The sequence below is a fragment of the Theropithecus gelada genome, chromosome 17 (genome assembly GCF_003255815.1).
Source record: "Theropithecus gelada isolate Dixy chromosome 17, Tgel_1.0, whole genome shotgun sequence".
Classification (NCBI taxonomy): domain Eukaryota; kingdom Metazoa; phylum Chordata; class Mammalia; order Primates; family Cercopithecidae; genus Theropithecus; species Theropithecus gelada.
Window position 1 is genome coordinate 82845127 of NC_037685.1, and position 14307 is coordinate 82859433.

Below are 14307 nucleotides of genomic sequence, written 5' to 3' on the forward strand. Positions count from 1 at the left end.
TCGGGTTTTGAACTCAGGTCTGTCCAACTCCAAGGCCAGTGCTGTTAACCTCCCCTACATTCTGTGGTCTTCCACTGGACTCAGGGCACACTGAGGTGAAGTACACACGCAAAGACCACCAAGAAACCAGAGAACTGGGCATCTGGCCTGGTGTCCAGTAACTGGACAAATGCAGCTCTTTTTAAAGGCAAACTCTTGTTATTAGTCCACTAAGTCTCAGTAGCAGACCCCAAAATAGGAACTTCTTCTGCCCCAACATAGAAAGATGGCTTTTACCTGCTCCGGGAACAAAGGCTGAGATGGGGTTTTTTGTTTTTTGGGTTTTTTTGTTTGTTTTCTATAATAACAGACATCATCACTCTTAACAGCAACGATGACAACAGCCGCTCGCATTTTTTGAGCACTCTGGATGTGCCAGGCACTATTCTAAGTGCTTTACTCAGACGACCTTAGCATACCCTCATGGCAGTGCTGTGAGACAGGAACTATTATTATCTCCATTCGTGTAGACGAGAAGGCTGAGGCCCTGATTGCACTTAATTGCGAAGAGGTAGGATGATCTGAGGGAGACTGCACGACACATTCACTACCTGTTGAGATCACGTGTGACCACTGCGTACCTTGCACTTGTGTGCAGGTTTCCTGTGGACTGCCCCTTCCATTCTCCTAGCTCAGGGCAGTAACGAGAGCAGTTCTTATCAAACAGATGAGAAAATAGAGATCTGGAGCAGGTAAAGTGGCCCCCGGGGCTTTGGTGAGGATCTGTTTTCTAAGCTACCAGGGTACCAGCTTTGTAATCAACTGCTGAAGACAGATTTCTGTCCAGGGGTTTGAGGTGGAGTCCTGTAGACCCAAACACAGGAAGTAGAACAGGCAGCTTTGGAGCCATCAAAAGTACTGTGAGCCCTTTAAAAACCCTTTCTTTTAAAAAAAATGTTCAAGCCTTAAAAAAAGTTATCCAGGCTGGGTGTGGTGGCTCACACCTGTAATCCCAGCACTTTGGGAGGCCAAGATGAGCAGATCATGAGGTCAGGAGATCGAGACCATCCTGACTAACATGGTTAAACCCCGTCTCTACTTAAAATGCAAAAATTAGCTGGGTATGGTGGTATGCACCTGTAGTCCCAGCTACTCAGGAGACTGAGGCAGGAGAATCACTTGAACCCAGGAGGCGGAGGTTGCAGTGAGCTGAGATCGTGCCACTGCACTCCTGCCTGGGGACGGAGCAAGACTCCATCTCAAAAAAAAAAAAAAATTATATAAACTTGCAAGAATATTTAACATGAAGCTCAGATGCACATGATGATAAAAAGAAATACGGTGACTGTCGAGTCATCCCAACATGTACTCTGCACTAAATGTATGTCTGAGGCTCTAAAACCCTGGGCTGCAAGTACAGGTGTGGCATATATCGTAGCATGGAGGTATCCAGCGACAGGGCTAACCTCCAGCCTCTCGCTCTTCCCCTTCTCCCATGTTTTCCTTCTGATACTTGCATTTCTAGATGCATAAAAAATGATTAATTTGGCTCCAGCTGCAGACTAGGAGGTTGTTTTGGTCAGACAGACACCAGGTGGCTCTTGAGATAAGCCACACTGTCCTGCCAAAGGATACCTTTCTTGTCCACGTAAGGGGACCAAGGGATGCTGAGGAAGCAGATTCTCCTCCTAAGGAAAGCACCAGCATTTACCTTTGGGAGGAAGAGGGAGCTTTCCAGAGGGAGCATAACAGATTACAGGCTTTAGTGCCAGTGCCAAATGGATTTGAACACCCCTTCTGTGTCCTGGACAGTCAGCTGCACAACCTGAGGCTTGGTTCCCTGTCTGTGGAAATGGGACAGTTATGCAAATAGCTCTCAGTGCCACTGTGAGGAGGGCCAGACAGGCAAGATGAGTGACAGAACCTGCCCAGGCACCCAGCACTCAGCAGCCTGGAGGTATTTGAGCATTGTCTGTCCCCTGACCTGACCGGAACCTGGATCTGCTCTCAACAGGCCGCTCTGAGGCCACTGCAGCACCTCTGTCTCAGATGGCTGCCACTTGGTCAGGTGCTGGTCAACAAGGAGCAGGAAGGCTTTGCTCCCTCCATGTCCCGATGTGGTCCATCCACAAAGGACATCCCTCCATGAAGTCATGTTCATAGGCTTTCCTTTTGGGGCTGGGAAGGGAGTATTTGCCTTTCCCCTCCCCACTTCCTGTATTTCTATATGCCTAATTTTTTGCTATAAGAAGTTATTATGTTTCAATTGAGAAGAGTTAATAGCCACCTCCATTTCAAAGGGCAAAAATGTTAAATTTCCATTAATTCTTTTCATTTTAGCCCTTGGATGGTTTTAAATCTCTGTTTATTCATCTTCCTGAATAAAGGATATTCTGGAATTTCACAGCATTATTTAGCATTCTCATATTCTATCCTGTAATTTCAACCCCTGTCATTGTCTTCACACAAAGAAAAACAGCAAAGTAGACATCTCCCTCTGGAATGAAAGCCTGGACAATAGTGTTTACGTGCCTGCCCAAGGTGAGTTTGAAAATAAAGAAAATATAGCAGTTTGATTCCTCCTAGCTCCACAGTACTTTCCAATACCAAATCAGCTTCCTCACACATCAAGGTAATCTGCAAAGGGAAACTGACAGTCAGCATAAGTGGCTGCTTAAAGCATTTCTTTGCACATATGTTCCTTGTTGTTTTTAAAACAAAGATGCAATTAAGAAAAATGTATGCAAATAAAAATTGTCTAACTCAATTGTATACACATTAGGAAGTTTACCTACTAAAACACTGTCATAATTTTTAAGAGCAAAAAAAAAAAAAATCCTGCAATTCAATAATCTCTTTCTAATTAAACTGTTTGATTGGCTGATTTTGGTCTATACTGGATTTATAAAAAATAAAAGTCACCTTTATTAATCTTGACTGCTTGGTAATCCAGCAGAATAATTTGAGAATCTATTTGCTAACATGTCAATTTCCAGATGTCATTTTTGAAAAAAAAAAAAAAATGAGAATTACTGCATTTGTTTATTAAAAAGGTAACCCCATCACAATTCTTCACTAAGGTCTTAAAGACTAAAAGTTATTTGGAATGCTGTGATTTATTCTGCCTGAGGAATATATCAGGAAAATGTGATCAAGTTTTAGAAAGTATCCAAAGGATTATAAATGATTCTACTATAAAGACACATGCACACTATGCTTATTGCAGCACTGTTCACAATAGCAAAGGCTTGGAACCAACCCAAATGCCCATCAATGATAGACTGGATAAAGAAAATGTGGCACATATACACCATGGAATACTATGCAGCCATAAAAAAGGATGAGTTCATCTCAAAAAAAAAAAAAAAAAAAGGATGAGCTCATGTCCTTTGCAGGGAGGGAACATGGATGAAGCTGGAAACCATCATTCTCAGCAAATTAACACAAGAACAGAAAACCAAACACCGCATATTCTCACTCATAAGTGGGAGGTGAACAATGAGAACACATGGACACAGGGAGGGGAACATCACACACCGGGGCCTGTTGAGGGGTGAGGTAAGATTAGGGGAGGGATAGCATTAGGAGAAATACCTAATGTAGATGATAGGTTGATGGGTGCCGCAAACCATCATGGTACATGTATACCTATGCAACAAACCTGCACACTCTGCACATGTACCTAGAACGTAAAGTATAACAACAACAAAAAAAAGACAAAAAAGAAAGAAAGTATCTATCTTCTAAAGAAAGGGGATCCCTTCCTAAGGTGGTATCACCCTCACTTTTCACAATGGGACATGCACACAACATGAAATTTCTGTACCCAGGCATCTGGAAAAACAGTCAAGCAGGCATGGCACGAAGTCCTTCAGGGTGTGCTGGAGGGCGGGGCTGGCCATCTAGCTATGCAGTCACATTGAGCCATGAGATAATCACCTCAATGATTCCACAGAGAAGTGTAGGTACCAAGATGTGGATATGGGGGGGAACCTTGAAATGTGATAAAGGACTATGCCACCAGCATGTCTCTGGAACCTATGATCGGGCAAAGTTCTAAAGTAGACAGTCTGTGTCAGTGGAGACTTCACAATGTCTATTTCCCTTTGAAGGAAGGTGAGCGCCATGTCCCAGTTTGCCTGGATAGTCCCGGTATAGGCCAATTCTCCTGGCATAACTATTCATAGTGTCTCCTTCCGCTCTTCAAAGTGTCCTGGTGTGGGTGAAGATTACACTGTCAACTCCCTTCAGGTGTGGCTCACTTACACCTCCCGGCCACCCCAAGATGCCCACAGAGCTTTTCCAGCAGAGTCCACTAGTCAAGATTTTTCTGCTCCTCCTCCTGACCCACTCCCTCAAGACCAAGGAACCCCAAACATATCCCTCCTGATTAAGATGTGTTTGAGAACAGCCTTTTGCAGACACTCACCCTAGAATAGAGGGGTGCAAACGATGCAGTAATTCAAGCCCGTATCCAACCCAGGAGGGCAGGGACTTTGACAGGAGCTGCCTTTCAGCGTTCTCCCCACACGCCACTGAGGCAGGCCTGCATTAGAGAAATGGACTTACACCAGTGCTGGGGATGGCAGATCAAGGGGGCTCTGCCCACCCTCATGTCCCCTGCTGTTAAAATCCCATCCTCCTCTGCCCCCTAAAAAGACATCAAGCCAAGCCAGTGCCTCACAGAAGCCCTCGTGAAGACAGGACGGCACTGGCCTCTGACCACGCATCTCACTCACAGGCAGATTTTGAGAGGAATGACAAGAACTTTATTCTAATATTGCATGAAATGTTTTTGAAGTAGAAATGGTTATCTGACAAAAAAATTCCTTACACTTTGACCATCTAAAAGGTTATTTTCTATAAAATTATATAAATATTTCCATGTCCATATAGGAACACGTTTATGGTCCTAAAAGTTTTAAAAATCAACAGAATTAGATTCTTTAGATAATGATCAGCCTAGTCAGAAAACAACATTCCCCAAGCAAGCATAAAGAGAGGACACAGTTACTGATGGACAGCGGAAATGTGCTGCGGGCTGGAGTTGGCGGGCTGAAAACAATGAAAACACAATCACTGGGGCGCTTGGATTTTATAAAATAAAACCCCGCAAAAACTATATGTAAAAAGTGAAACTAACCATCCAAGGTGAAGGTCAGATGACCTCCTGAATGAATTGCATTCTGAGTTGAAACAATGAATAGATCACCTGGTAGATTCGTTCTTCCAGGAGGCAAGGACCTTTTCCTTGTTTATTCTTATCAGGAAAACTTCTATTCAAGGTAGAAGGACAATTAGAGTGAAGCCTTCACAGCTGACAGACACGGCTTGTCCACTGGCTATGTCATCCTGGGCAAAGTCCTCAGCCTCTTGGAGCCTGTTTCCTTGCCTGTAAAATGCGGACAGTAATAGCTACCTTGTTGGTTGGTTGGGAAGATTAGAGGTAATCTATCGAAAGTGCTGCTAAAACTGCCCCTGGCAAGTAATGGACACTGAAAAAGGTCACTAAAACTATTTTGCGTGGGAGAAAAGCGTTTCACCCAGAATTTAATCCAACATCTACTAGTTTGCTCCCAAGGGGTTCTGTCAATCACAACCAACTTCAGAGTCTAAAACTGGACCCCTTCTGCTGCTCTGAGAGCCACGGCCAGGTAAACAGATGCTCCCTTCGGGATGCTGTGGCCACTCCTTTCCTGAAGCCCCTGTGCGTGCAGAAGGCAGGCTCAAGGAGGCTATGCTTTCCTCCTATTTGGGCAGTACCTAATCTCCAAGCCACACAAGGCCAGGTGCTAGTGACATGAATTCTCTATTGAACCCCATGAGGTGACAGTCACACAGAAGACTGAGAACGAAGCTCCTGGGGCCATGCAGGGAGGCTCCTGCACACACATGTCTCCCATGGGACAAACGTTTTCAGCACCACAGGCTGGGCAGGAATATGGAAGGACGTCCTGAATTGCGAGAACCTAGACCCCACAGGAAGCCAAGTCTGGACTCTCAGGTCAGCTGGTCAGCAACAACACTCTACTGAGAAGCCCCCACTCCATGGAGAAGGGGGCTTCAAACAAAAAAAGAACTCTCCTGGACCTGAAGAATGGTGTGGCAAGCTCCCTGGCTGGGGATGTGCGAGCCAGGAAGCAGGTTCAAGCTGAAATGCACACTCTAGAGCACTGGAGAAGCGCCTGAGAGCAGCAGCAAGGACCACAAGGACATTGGTCTCGCCCTCCTAGGAGACAGGCAGGGTTCCAAGGGGTCCCCACGGACAAGCACACAGAAGAGAAAAGGAACAGACTGTGCAGGAAGAAAGCAGCAGGCACACCTGAGGTAAACTGTGGTCTCAGAAACATGATGCACACAGACAGGCGTCATCAGAAAGAGCCTGACAGTGAGGTCTGCCGTTCTCTGGAAAGGCCCAGTGAGGTTTTTTGGTCCTGATGAAACTGTTCTCCATTTCATAGCAGTCATCCTAAATACTCCAAGCAGAGGTTTGTGAGGAGGGTGACTCGCCTCTCACCTTCTACAGTACAGCCAAGGACTAGAGTCCAAGACAAAGCCCATCCTGACGGTTCAGTGACGCCAAGAGGCAGGCCAGGCCGTCCTCTCTAGGGCAAGGCCAGTTGCACTCAGACAAGGCCACGTGCTGCAGGGCAGGATGACTGGACATATCCAGGGAGTGGAAGTCCCCAAAGCTGGAGGCTAGCTCAGCCCATCCTGCTGCTGGCTGTCCTGCTCAGCTTGTGGCGAGTGGAGGCAAGGCCCTGCCCTGGCCCGCCTGCCTGGTGCCATCAGATGTACTGCTCCTCATCCCTGTCATTCAGGAGCAGAGACCACTTGTCCCCACCATCGTCCGCTGCAGTGCTGTGCCGAGATGGCTTGTCGGATGTCAGGGAGGACAGCGACACCTGGCTGACATAGCTGACCTGGTCCCATGGTGTGGCCCTGGGGGAGTCCCGCCGCCTGTCATCCATGCCGATGTGCACACTGACCTGGGATGCTGTCAGGGGCTTCATGTGGCCATGCGCCTGTGCCTCATACCTCTCCAGGTCAGGCTTCTTATAGCTGGAAAGCAGGAAGGCAACAGCATCTGAGCCATTCTAGAAACAAGGCTCTTTTTTTTCTCAGCCTGGTGAAGGCCTCTCATCCATCTTTTAATAACATTTAGTAACAAAACCTCAAGAGTTCCCAAGGAAAAGGATATTAAACTCCCTATGGTTCCAGGAAAGCTCACCTGATTTAGAAACTTCCTAAGCAAATGCCTTGCATATTGTAGGCTGCCACTCACTTTTGTTAAATGAATGCACTCATAAATAAGTGAACATCTTTTTTAAAGAAAAAAAATGATAGATAATACACAGGGACCCATGTCTGCTTGATGTTCACAATAACAGCCCTTGAGCAGCAGAGCAAGGGCAGCCCAGCACATGGATGGGCAGCAGTGAATTGCCTGCTCACGGTGCTGATAAGTTACACGCATGCACACCAGGCTCCACGTGGGCTGCCACTGCAGCGTTTGTCCCAGGTGAATGACTGGGGAATGAGAGGCAAGTTCCACTGTTCCCTGAGCATGCAGAATGACAGGGCCTCCTGGGAGCCTCCAACAGATGCTCCGCCTGAGGGGACTCACCACTTGAGCTGCAGGGATGACAGCACCACAGACACAGAGGAGGCGGCCATGGCTGCTGAGCCCATCCAGGGCTGCAGCACAATGCCGATGGGCATGAAGACACCTGGGGAAGAAAGAACTCGCACTCACACCTAGGCCTGGGGAGAGGAGCCAGGAGAGGGCCTCAGGCACTGGGCTGGCCCCACCCTCAGCGGCCCCCAGTGAGGTCTCCACCTGGCGGGCTCGGAAGCCCCGGCCAATGGATCTTGTTCACAGGCCCCCCAAAGTGAGACTTCCTAGAAAGCTGGGTGTGGGGTGCTGTCAAGCGGGCCTGGCTCTCTTCCATTTGCCCTGACATTCCCAGAACCACCCACAGGTGGCATCCCATTTCAGGGCGAGCTCCAGGGCAGCAACGAACCAGAGTGGGAGGAGCGGGAGGAGAAAAGTGGCAGGAGGTGAGGGAGCCAGCTGCCCATCCTGCAGCCACAGTACCACAGAGGACAAACATGGCTGATGGCCACAGCCCTTGTCTAGCAGATGATCTTGCCTCCAGGGCTTCATGACATCTTTAAAAGAGGAATGAGAGCCAGGTCCCAGGACAGGGTCATGAGACAGGTATGGTCAACTTTGTGTGGCAGAGGCACACACACTGGGGGAATTAAGCTCCTGAGCCGGCTCTGGGGACAGGAAGTAAACCTGCCTAACTCACTGGGCTCAGGAGGCCAACACCCTGTTACACAAGTCACCACTAACCACTCAGACACAAGGGAGACTGAGGCAGGAATGCTGTGATTACAAACTTGATCTCTCCTCAGCCCATGGAAGAACACTGCCTTGCAGAAGGGTCTGGAACTTTTCACTGCCATGTTCCCGGGGCAGGGGGCAGGGGGCAGAGGGCAGGGGAGAGGCGTTTCTTGGGGAGGGGGAATGAGGGGGAATTACAAAGCAGAAAAATCTATTTCTTTTCTTTTTCTTTTTTCTGAGACAGGGTTTTACTCTTGCCCAGGCTAGAGTACAGTGGTACAATCATGGGTCACTGCCACCTCCAACTCCTGGGCTCAACAAATCCTCCTGCCCCAGCCTCTGTACTCCCAGATGGGACTAAGGTGTATGCTACTATGCCCAGCTAATTTTAAAATTTCTGTAGAGATGAAGTCTCACTATGTTGCCCAGGTGAGTCTTGAACCCCTGAGCTCAAATGACCCTCCTGCCTCAGCCTCCCAAAGTGTTGGGATTACAGGCATGAGCTACCACGCCTGGCCAAAAAGCCGTTTCTTTCCATGATCATTTGTGTAACTCAGAGTGAAACTTGGGCAGGACTGAAGTTCAGGATAAGGTTCTGAAACACCAATTATTGTGCCTAACATGTAGCAGATGCCCCATAATTCTTACTAATGATTATTCCTCAGACTATATGTCTTAACAAATGGCTCTGAAAATAAGGCCACAGTAAAATAGGGCTCAGAAAATACAGCCAAGCATCTCCACTAGCTTTTTAGAAAGGAACAGAGTGAATGAAGTTTTCAGGTCCTCGTCACAGTTTCTCATTTACCTTTAAAGACATATAAAGCAGGGGACGTAAAAAAAACCAGCCTTTCTAAAACATCTCTAGCCAGCCAGTGAGTGAGCTACTCACTAACCTCAGCAGAAACCTGGGAGACAGAAGCCTTTCTGGGCGCAGCTGGAGCACAGTGGGTAAAAGCTGCCTACCTGCCGCGATGGGTATCCCAACCAGGTTATAAATCAGTGCCAGGACCAGGTTGATGCGTATCCTCCGGACAATCCTCTTGGAAAGGTGAATGCTAGCCACCACATCCAGCAAATCATTCTGATAGAGAGAAGCACACGGTGAGGAAGGCGTCTGCCCACCACCCTCCCAGCACCCACAGCCTGGCTGCAGCCGCGCTCACTCTGATGAGGACGACGTCGGCTGCCTCGATGGCCACATCCGTGCCAGTGCCAATGGCGACACCCATGTCTGCCTGAGCCAAGGCTGGGGAGTCATTGACCCCATCCCCCACCATGGCGACTCTCTTCCCTTCATTCTGGAGCTCCTGGACCTTGGCCACCTTGTGCGAAGGCAGCACCTCTGCAAAGACTTTGTTGATGCCAACCTAAGACAAAAGAAAGGCAATGCCTGGTGTAGGCAAAAGGTATCAGATAGCAGCAGAAGCCTCAAATTACCCTTGCCCCTCTGCCCTCAGCCTCTGGGTCCAGTCAGTGACGTTGGTCAGCCACACCCTGCAGGTTTGCTGTCACAGGGCCAGTTCATCCCTGGCTCCTGCCCCAACACCCTGTACTGGTTTAGGCCCTGTCCTTTTCTGGATGTGCAAACAACCCCCTTGCTGGTCTCCCTGTCCACAGCTCAGTACCCCAACCTTCTTCTCCATGTGCTGCCCCCATGGTCTTTCCAAAGCATCTGTATGGCCATGGGTCCCTACTCTCCTGTCTCATGTCCTCCAGCAGACCCCATGCACCTCCCAGAGGAGGGCAGCTCAACTCTCAGGTCTGCTTCTGAGGTCCCCAGAGTCTCAGGGTTCGGCCACTGGTGCCACACTTGACCACACCATTCAGCTCCCTGTGGTGTCTCCAAATCGCCGTGCTATTCTGTGCCCCTGGGAAATGCTCCTGCTGCCTGCTGTGTCCTGGGAAGGTGCAGTTTTCCTTTCCTAGCCCCTCTCCCGCTTCTCAGATATACACTGTCACTGGTCCGCCTTCTTGCAAGACTGTGAGCCGAGCCCCCTTCATTCCTCACAGAGCCTGGCCCCGCACCTGCCTGTCACATTCGTGGTGCTTCATAAGTGCCTGCTGAATGGATGAACAAGTGTTAGCCAGAAAAGGGGGGAAGGACGCTAAACAGGTCCACCATTAGCAAGGAGGACCATGTAAAACAGGGGTACTGCTGCTTCCCTCAAGGAACACAATTAAGCTTTCAGAAGCCTAGAGCTCTGCACACATTTGGAGGTGCATAATTTCTAGGAATCCAAACTGGAGCCACTGCTGTGTGAGGAGTCAGGCAGCCATCCAGTGGTACTGTCCTCACAGGCCAAACAGCCTCAGGGGCTAGGCTGCTGGAGAACTGCCCAGGACTGAGTCACTTATCTGAGCACCCGAGTGAGAAGAGCTGAGCTGGCAAAATCTTCCTTTAACATAAAGGTTAGAAAATGTCTATCTTAGCCCTTAAGCCACATACTTTTTTTCCATTGCAAAGACTGGGAAAAGGTTAGAGAACAATGGAACTCCTTTTTCGAGGATGCATGCACCCAAACCCCAGGAAGAGATCTTCGCACGGCACCACAGTGCTCACGTGTGACACTACGTGGCCACAGAATGAAGCACGTGGAGAGAAAAGCATCCAGAGAGGGGAAAAGAGCAGGAGTACAGTTCAGTGCTGGGCCAACTGGTGCTTACTTTTGTCTCTAACTGCTTTTTTTTTTTTTTTTTTTTTTGAGACGGAGTCTCGCTCTGTCGCCCAGGCTGGAGTGCAGTGGCAGGATCTCAGCTCACTGCAAGCTCCGCCTCCCGGGTTCACGCCATTCTCCTGCCTCAGCCTCCCGAGTAGCTGGGACTACAGGCGCCCACCACCTCGCCCGGCTAGTTTTTTGTATTTCTTAACAGAGACGGGGTTTCACCGTGTTAGCCAGGATGGTCTCGATCTCCTGACCTCGTGATCCGCCCGTCTCGGCCTCCCAAAGTGCTGGGATTACAGGCTTGAGCCACCGCGCCCGGCCTCTAACTGCTTTTATGAGCTTTACGTAGTTTGCAATATTAAAGGGCTGTACCTGGGTGGCAATGGCTCTGGCTGTCTTCCGGTTGTCCCCGGTGATCAGAACCACGTCCACACCCATGCTTTGCAGCGTGTGCACAGCCAGGGCGGCCTCCTGCTTGACAGCATCTGCGATAGCAATCATCCCACAGAGCACACCTGGAGTGAACCAGCCGGCATCAGCAGCTACACAGGATGGGCACCCCGCATCAAGACACCACATTTGCAATGTTCTCATCATATAATGTTACGTGCAAAAAACAAAACGCCAAATTATATAACACAATGGGGTTTTTTTGCTTTTTAAAAAGTACATGCATTTACAGACATACGGAAAAGTCTGGAAGCAATATAATTAAAATCTTCACAGTGACTCCCCGAGGAATAGGATTATGAGTGATTTCATTTTCTCCTTTATAGCTGAATTTTCCAAACTTTCTGCAAGGAGCATGTATGACACTTTGCAAAGTGCCTGGCTCGTAATAAGAATTCAATACACGTTAGCGACTAAAATTCAAGAAATATAACAGATATCACTTAAAGTGATAAATGTCCAAACTAGAAAATCAATCCTTCTTTGTCTTTTCCTACAGAAAACATTTTGGCAGAATTTCTCTTTGAGTGAATCTTTAGCTATAGAAGCAGGAGGGTTTTTAGGGCTGAGGTGTGAATGAGAACACAGTGAGGGATGACATACGAGATGGCATGACTCCTTTACTTGTGCCAATTCTGGTTTGAGAGCCAAGGGGAGGGTGGATTTACAAAGACTTACAAAAAGGGAAAAAAAAGAGAGAATGTGAGAGGAAGACATATTTGGCTGGAGCATTCAAAAGGTATCATAAATTTTATTTCTTGCTTGCATATACTGTTACTTCTATTAGCAGAAACTAACATTAACAAAGTAAAGACTCCAATCTCTCTGGCATGTAAAACCCAGGATAGAATCTCAGCACTAAAACACATGCAGTCTTTTTTTTTATTTGAGATGGAGTTTCATTCTCGTTGCCCAGGCTGGAGTGCAATGGCATGATCTTGGCTCACCACAACCTCCGACTCCCAGGTTCAAGCGATTCTCCTGCCTCAGCCTCCCCAGTAGCTGGGATTACAGGCGCCTGCCACCACGCCCGGCTAATATTTTTTTAGCAGAGACGGGGTTTCACCATGTTGGTCAGGCTGGTCTCGAACTCCCAACCTCAGGTGATCCAACCACCTCAGCCTCCCAAAGTGCTGGGATTATAGATGTAAGCCACCGCACCCAGCCAACACACACAGTCTTGAGACCTGTACTCTATGCAACACCAGTCTGTATAAAGCAAACAGAAGGGCAGGCGCGGTGGCTCACGCCTGTAATCCCAGCACTTTGGGAGGCCAAGGCAGGGGGATCACCTGAGGTCAGGAGTTCGAGATCAGCCTGGTGAAAACCCATCTCTACTAAAAATACAAAATTTAGCTTGGCGTGGTGGTGGGGGCCTGTAATCCCAGCTACTCAGGAGTCTGAGGCAGGAGAATTATTTGAACCCGAAGGCAGAGGTTGCAGTGAGACGAGATCGCACCACTGCACTACAGCCTGGGTGACAAGAGGGAAACTCGATCTAAAAAAAAAAACAAAAGTAATAACAAATAAATAAAGCAGACAGAGAAGAGTGGCATGGATCTCATTGTTTAAATGCGTCCTGTAGTTAAACCTGTTGGGAAGTGAATTCCTGCTTTGTCTGCAGGGATGAATGAGAAGGATGACTCTGAACTGCCCACCCGGACAAGAGCAACGATGATGACAAAGACAGTTTAGAATTCCAAGGTCAAGAAGACTGAGGCCAGACCAGAGCTGGCTATGGGGCCAAGATGGAGACAGTGGGAAACAATGAAGAGAAAAGACAAAAAGGCAATCTTTTGGGAAACAGGCCTGAAATTAAGAGAGGAAGGTTTTCATTTGTTTTCTTTTCTTTTTTAAAGGAGGACTCTTTTGCCTGATATCTGCAGAAAACTGCATTTCTGAGAGAGCAGAAGGAAGGCAGAAGCAGAAGATACCGTCAATAGCCACCAGGATGGCTGTCTGTCCTTTCATCTCGTGGTCTGTCATAGCGTCACTGACGTCACTGGAAATGGTTAAGCCGTTGCGCCTCAGCCATTCACGGTTTCCAATCAGCACAGAGAAGGTCTGGGGGGCTGCATCTATTCAAAAGAGGCTGTGGTTATTTCTAAATGGTCCAATTTCGCTGTTAACTAAAACCATGCATCCTTTTAACAGCAAAATATCCTTTTAACCAATCTGAAAAACTGTAACCTTCCTCTTGTGACAGCATCCTTTAGGACAAGAAAAAAAAAGTAAAATTAATGTGTAGGACATGTGGGTATGAATTAAGATGAGGCATTAATAGTACATGCTATATGGGTGGACATGGCATAAACGTATTAAACATAAGGCAACGTCCGTCTTTGTCTTAGAAGTATCCATTGATTCTTTTTCTGCAGGGATTAGAAGCACTTAGCTATTTGCCCGGCACACAAAGCAAGTGTTGACTACATTCATTACTGCTTGGTATCAACGACCCCAGGTGAATCAACGAATAATGAGGCAAGTCTACATGAAATGTTTAAAACTGTAACTCCCGAGGCTAATGCACCTCTCACCTGTCACTTTCAAACAGTGTGTGCTGCTAACTGAGGTGTCACTGCGCGGCCAGGCTCTGGAAGCTCTCATCGAAAGGCCATCTGGGGTTTTAAAGGCTGGAAGGTAGTACGTGGCTTCTAACCACACAATCTAAGTCACAATTTCACTACCAACACTTAGGAAAAACACTAGTCACGGGTTTTGAGTGTTTTCCACCCTTTATTCTGGTGGCTGGCAAGCTACCTTGAGAATAAGAAAGGCCATTCTTCAAAAGCAGCTGTCCCTCCAAGCAGTGTCCCTTCCTGGCTTGGGCAGACATTTCCCTCTGCTTTCCTGACTTTTTCT

General features: G+C 47.9%; 1 protein-coding gene across 7 annotated transcripts in view; it reads right to left on the reverse strand.

Annotated features, from left to right (window-relative positions):
• Window positions 1-4730: 4730 nt before the first annotated feature.
• Window positions 4731-14307, reverse strand: part of ATP7B (ATPase copper transporting beta) — an 81128-nt gene continuing 71551 nt past the window's right edge. For all 7 annotated transcript variants that reach the window (XM_025364259.1, XM_025364260.1, XM_025364258.1 and 4 more), the window contains 6 exons: window positions 13380-13523; window positions 11368-11510; window positions 9496-9699; window positions 9296-9413; window positions 7607-7709; window positions 4731-7041 (listed from right to left, as the gene is read on the reverse strand). In XM_025364259.1, the coding sequence (XP_025220044.1) occupies window positions 6768-7041; window positions 7607-7709; window positions 9296-9413; window positions 9496-9699; window positions 11368-11510; window positions 13380-13523 (986 nt within the window). In that variant the 3' untranslated portion in view covers window positions 4731-6767. The remainder of the gene's footprint in view (window positions 7042-7606; window positions 7710-9295; window positions 9414-9495; window positions 9700-11367; window positions 11511-13379; window positions 13524-14307) is intronic.